This window comes from Nelumbo nucifera, chromosome 8 (genome assembly GCF_055504915.1).
Source record: "Nelumbo nucifera cultivar China Antique chromosome 8, China Antique-T2T, whole genome shotgun sequence".
NCBI lineage: Eukaryota > Viridiplantae > Streptophyta > Magnoliopsida > Proteales > Nelumbonaceae > Nelumbo > Nelumbo nucifera.
Window position 1 is genome coordinate 5,751,121 of NC_142656.1, and position 6,223 is coordinate 5,757,343.

At 39.3% G+C, this 6,223-nt stretch overlaps 1 protein-coding gene across 1 annotated transcript; it reads left to right on the plus strand.

Annotated features, from left to right (window-relative positions):
• Nucleotides 1–892: 892 nt before the first annotated feature.
• Nucleotides 893–3,048, plus strand: LOC104600743 (large ribosomal subunit protein eL22z-like). The gene is made up of 2 exons (XM_010263861.3): nucleotides 893–1,217; nucleotides 2,736–3,048. Exons 1-2 carry the CDS (start codon nucleotides 988–990, stop codon nucleotides 2,878–2,880), a joined length of 375 nt encoding a protein of 124 aa, XP_010262163.1. The 5' UTR covers nucleotides 893–987; the 3' UTR covers nucleotides 2,881–3,048.
• The last annotated feature ends 3,175 nt before the right edge of the window (nucleotides 3,049–6,223 follow it).

Consider the following 6,223-nt stretch of genomic DNA (forward strand, 5'->3'; position numbering starts at 1 on the left):
TGTTTTTGTTTTTGTTTTTGTTTTTTTTTTTTTCAATCAGGGTATTAAATGGAAACTTTTTTGGCAAAAAAAAATTAAAAATAGAAACCTTGTATGGATTTCCTCAACTTTCTATTTCTCTTATGTTGTTTTTGTTGGTTTGAAGGAAAAAAACAGGGAAAGGTAGGGAAACCTGTACAAACCTTGTATGGATTTCCTTACTTTTTCCATCCTTTTCCTTCAAACCAGGGGAAGGATTGGACCCCATCTAAATCAAAACCAATTTGGGCGGATTGGATGTACCAATAAGATATATTAAATTGGATTGGACCTGGTCCATCTATAATGGATTTATATATTAATGGTCTAAAGTATTTATTGGATTGTATTGGACATGGTCCATCCGTAATGGATTTACATTGGATTAAGTGAGGTGAAGCCAATATTGGTCAATTGAAAGAAGATAAGAATACATGTGTCAATCGACCAGGTTTAGATTGGGAACAATATAAATTAAAACCAATTTGAACATATTAGATGGTCCAGACATTGAATTGGACCGGTCCAAAATGGTTCAAAAAATTCATCGGATTGGATTGGACCTAGTCCAATTGACACCCCTACTTCAGACCAAACATAGCCTTATTTTCTACCAAATCAAACACAGCCTTAATAAACATATTTCATGAGCAAAAGAAAATAATTTAGAAGAATAAATGGGCAAATACTGAAACAAGGCAGACGTTGTATCGTGGACCATTTCCATATCCAACCTTATTAGAAATGGACCTTATTGTGGGCTTGGGCCAGTAAAGCCCACTAACAGTAGAAGTGGAAACCTTTCTTGTTCTAGTGTTCTAGGCTTGTAGCCATCTAGGGGTCCATTCAGGAAAGCCATATAAGTATCATCTTTATCTCAAAGGCGAGAAGTCTCCGTATCGGGCTTGGGGCGACTGCGTTAGGGTTTTTCAGAGCCAGAGGGAAGAGGGAGAGAGAAGGCAGAGGAAGATGAGTAAAGAGAAGAAGGTCGCCCCAAAGGGGAAGAAGAAGGGAGCGAGCTTCGTTATAGACTGTTCGAAGCCAGTAGAAGACAAGATCATGGACATCGCCTCCTTGGAGAAGTTCCTGCAGGAGCGAATCAAGGTCGGAGGCAAGGCCGGTGCTCTTGGCGATTCCATTACCATTTCTCGTGATAAGAACAAGATTACCGTGACCTCTGATAATCCCTTCTCTAAGAGGTATAAGTTTCTCCCAACTTTGCCTGTTTTTTTTCTTCCTTTCTCTTAATGTACCTTTTAGATTTGGCATTATAATTTTCTTCTTACTATTATCGTATTCACTATCTTCTGAGTGAACTAAGCTTATATCTGTGCTAAATGGTTCGAATTTGTTGATTGTTGTCTGACGTATTTCGGAAAATATCACTTACCGCTAGCACAGCATTGTTAGTAGAGATTGGAAATGTTCATTCATATCTGCGACAGTACAACTTAATTTGTCTTTCCTTTTTATTGTCTACATGGAATGATGTGTGGTTTTAATTCCTGAAGTTTGGGTGATGTTTTCCACACTATTTTTTCTTTAATTTCGACTTATGCAAACCTGGGGTCATGGAACCCGGCCCAATACTCAGAGATTCAAATCCAATACATGTGTCAACTTTCTAAAATTGTTGTCGTCCTTCCATGAATGGCTTTGTTATCTGTTAATCAAGACAATACCGGAAATAAAGCATAGAGCCCTTCTCTTTTTTTTTTGATGTTTTATATAGCCCTTCTCTTGCTGCCTCTATATACTCTATTTGGGCATACTCCTGTAGTTAAGTATGGTTTAAGTGGAGGGCTTGTGGCTATTGATCATAGGTGCCTTGGAGCACCTTGACTACATAGGGCCCCAGAGTCCTCCATTCAGAATTGCGCATCACCTTGTAAATAATCAACAACCATTAGATTTAAGTTTGATAAGATTAACGGTGGAGCCATCATTTGTATAGTTCATAGGTTAAGCCCTCTTTCAGATATTTGTAATCTAGGAACGTAGAACCCGGTCCAGGCATGGTTATGTTTAACGTCATTGATTTTATATTGATAAGTATGTCTAACCCCATTGACGCTAATGGAGCAATTTTATCATGTCCTGATCCTGCACCTCTGTCACGAATCTTTTGGAATGGTCTCATTGAAAGCAGTTGCAAACTCTTGTTTCCTTTTCACCTGCTAATCCCCATTGTGTTGTGGTGGTTTAAAGTTCAGACAAAATATGTCTGTGATGGAAGACATTTTTTAAAAAAAAAGCTTATGCAAAGACGTTAAAGACAATATTTACTTTTTCCCATTTTTTATCAATAGTGAGGGTTGATCTTGTGAAAGGGTTAAGCTGGATTGTGTGTGTTCCACGGGAAATGAAAGGCAAATATCATAGCTCGAACAGGGTTCTGTTGCGAACACAAGTGTGTAAACTGGGCTAAGTAACCAATCACGAGTGAACATGTCCACAAGCTCTGACTTTCTGGCCTTTTCAAGTGATCCATTTCACAAGTTATTTTCCTCATGTGTTCTTCCCCATCTCTTGTCATATTGTTTTGATTTTGAAGAAGTCTCCTTATGCTTCAGTTTCAGTCAGATATGCAGCTAAGAGCTTGCTTTCTCTTTATTTCCAGTAGTAGATGTTGTCTTATTTCTTTGATTTGTAGTTTGACATTGTTTGTTTTCTTCCACTCTTAATTAAACTTGTGGTGCGAGTTGTGATTTGCATAGGTACCTCAAGTATTTAACAAAGAAGTACTTGAAGAAGCACAATGTTAGAGACTGGCTTCGGGTCATTGCATCCAACAAGGACCGCAATGTTTATGAGCTGCGGTACTTCAATATTGCTGAGAATGAGGGCGAGGAAGAGGATTGATTAATTCATCAGTTTCTTTGTTTTTCCTTTTCTTTTTTGTTTACTCGGACAATTCAGTAAACCATCTTTTAGGACTTGATACCAGTTTTGCCTTCCAGGAACTATGTAGTGTGCACGAGAACTTGAGTGTTGGTTTTCCTAATTCAAGGGTTTTATTTATCTGAAAAAGCAGGGCGCATTGTCATGTGAGTAGCTCACTCAGGTCCTCATCCATTGTTTGTGCTTGATACCATTATGCTATGGAGTGGTAGAGACCTTGCTGTTTGTGCACCAAGACCAACAGTATGCTAGCCAATACAATACAAGTTCGTCAATCATGGTGTCTGAGATCATCAGACTGAGAATGGTTTTGCTATTGATCCTGTATTTTGGATTTGGAAATGTCTGATGTCGAACTCAGTGCTGTCCAACAGATGGTCAAAGTGGTCAACTCAAAGATCCATTCCTGGGGTAGGGCCCAGGAGCTAGAGGTGTAAAGTGGGCTGTGTCGGGTCGGCATGGCACTGCCTGTGCAAAGTGCAGGTTCTGGCTCGTGGGCCGAGCCTTGGGCCAAGTCGGGCCATGCATGGGGCCAAAGCTATTTATTTAAAAAATTGATAAAAAACTTAAAATTTTAATTTTATATGAATTTTGTGTATACAATTGCTTGTATATACAATAATTAAATAAATTAGTATAATAAAATAAAAAAAATTATTTATTTTATTAATAAATTATTTTTTATATATTATTATATAATTATAATTTATATAATATATATAAAGTATATATATGGGTTGGGTTTGTTGGCCCGCTGGTTGTGGGTGGCATGGACTGCTCGGTTGTGCTGTGTTGTGTTGGCCCATGGGCCTAAAACCCTAGGCTGATCACAGCTTGCATGATTGTGTTGGGCCTGGCATGACTTGTGGACCATCGTGCCGGGCTGTGTTGGACTGGTCTAAGTTTGTGTCGGGCCATGCTGGGCCGGTTCAAGTTTGTGTTGGGCCATGGGTGGCATGGCCAGATTTACACCTCTACTAGGAGCCATGACCCATGAGCTTAGGTGATGGGCATGCCACATAGTTCTAGTGGTGTCAATTGGATTGGATTTGGTCCAATTTGATATAGTCCAATGTGAGTCCATTATAAATGGACCAGGTTCAATCCAGGCCAATGAATGTTTTGGATCAATTTGGATCGGTTCAATTCAATGTCTGGACCGTCCAATCTGTTCAAATTTATTTTGATTTAGATTGGTTTCAACTCAAACCCGATCCATTGACACATATATTCTTATCTTATTTCAATGGAACGGATATTGACTTAATCCAACCCAATCCAATATAAATTTATTACAGACGAACCAGGTCTAATCTAATCTAATAAATATTTTGGACCGAATTAATCCAAGACATTATCTAATCAAATAAATCCAATATTTTGGACCGAATTAATCCAATCCAATGTCTTGTTGGTCCATCCAATCCGTCCAAAATGATTTTGGACTTGACGGGGTCCAATTCAAAACCGGTCCATTGACGGTCTTACACAGTGCTGACCACTAAATCGGATTTGGTTCTCCCAAAGCGCTCTTCACACTTTCACGTTGTATCGTTTTCCACAACCCAAGTCCAATCCAACTAGATAAAGAAAAGGGTATCCATACCCCCCTCCCCCAATCCCCCATCCCTTCTCATATACATTTCAACTATACTCAACAAAGCCAATATGTATTTTTTTAGTAAATAGCCTATTGTCTATATGTATTTTAATTCTGCAAATGTCAATGGGTCAGGCACCGTTTCACCCCAACCCAAACTGAAATCTAATTATAATCGATCCAAACCTAACCCAATAGAGTCGAGTCATTGTGGTTTAACCCAATCCACCGACATATCTAATAAATTACAAAACCCTTCGAACCTAACCCATTTTCATTACTAGCTATTCTTGTTTCTACAAGAATGTGTGGCTCGTATTTGCTCTGTTGAGATAGGGATAGGGTAACAATAATGTTAAAGGAGCTGGAGGCAAAAATGGAGTAATGAACACAGGACAAAAGAGTCCTCTCTTAGTGCGGAACGCATGAACAATGTGTGTTTTGATGTTAAGTAGATTTGAATCCATTTGGTAAGTTCGCTATCATTGCTGGCTTGTTGATAAAAGCTGGTTGAGACTTTATTACGATTGGGTGGAGATTGTGCTTAGAATTAAATAAGTTGGGCCCGTTTGGTATACTACAACTTATTGAAAGCTACGTTTAATCTCGTTATACGTACGCTGGCTTTTATTGTAATTTTGTAATTGTCCGAAGCTTTTCAAGCTCATTATGATTCAAATTCACGAAAACCCTTACCGTTATAAAACTTGTACAAGTTAAGGCTCCATTTGGTTTGGTTCGTGGGAACATTTGGGTGGGTGGGATGGGAAAGTGTAAAAATTTACATTTTCATTGTTTGATTTTATATATGGGAAAATAATGGGAAAAGTGCTGCTGTTCATCATCTCTTACCTTCGGATAGTACCGCCGGAGATAGTAGTTCGGACTAATAGGTAGCACTGTTCATCATCTCTCTCCATCCTCTTGTCCGTTCATTAGCCCTCTGTTGGCGGCCAGGGAAGAAGTACACTAAAGTACCAGAGCCGTTGGTGAAACAGTGAGAGAGAGGCTTGAACTAGCTGCAGCAGTTCGTTAGTCCTCTGTCGAACAACTTTGCCATTACAACTAGCTGCAGCAGTGAGAGATAGGCTTGAAGTGCGGTTTGGGAAATCCAAGCTCACCACCCTCCGTTGGACTTTGTGTTTGCTGCCAGGTTGAAGACAATGGAAACCTCCCTTTAGCACAATCCCTCTCTCTCTCTAATCGTCTCTTCTCTCGCCTGAACTGAGAGACCCTAGCCTGTACCTGAGAGTCTCTCTCTGCTCCCAATACAGCCTTTCAAAGGGAAACCATCAGAGCCCTCCCCCTCTTATGCTCTCTCTCTGGACTTTCTCCTTCTCTTTCTCAGTTCTCTCTCTCCTTATTTCGATGGTAATAGTGCTTTCTCAATTTTTTCCATCGGGGTCACACTGTTTTGGTGTGACCCCAAATCCACAATTTTGGGATCTGGCATTCCACATTTTTCTCATCCCATTCCTCTATTTCCGTCAAAACAAATGAGAGAAAAAAAGAATATTTTTAAAATATTTTCTTTTTTTCATCCCCATCCCATAAACCAAACGGAGCCTAAATGATTCAAACCCAAAAGGCAAATTTTACCAAAAAGCACCCAAAAACCAATGAAAGACTCCTAGACTAAGACAACTATTTCAAATTTCAAGCCTCACAGTCGCAAATGTGACAAATGACAAAAGATTTCCAAGT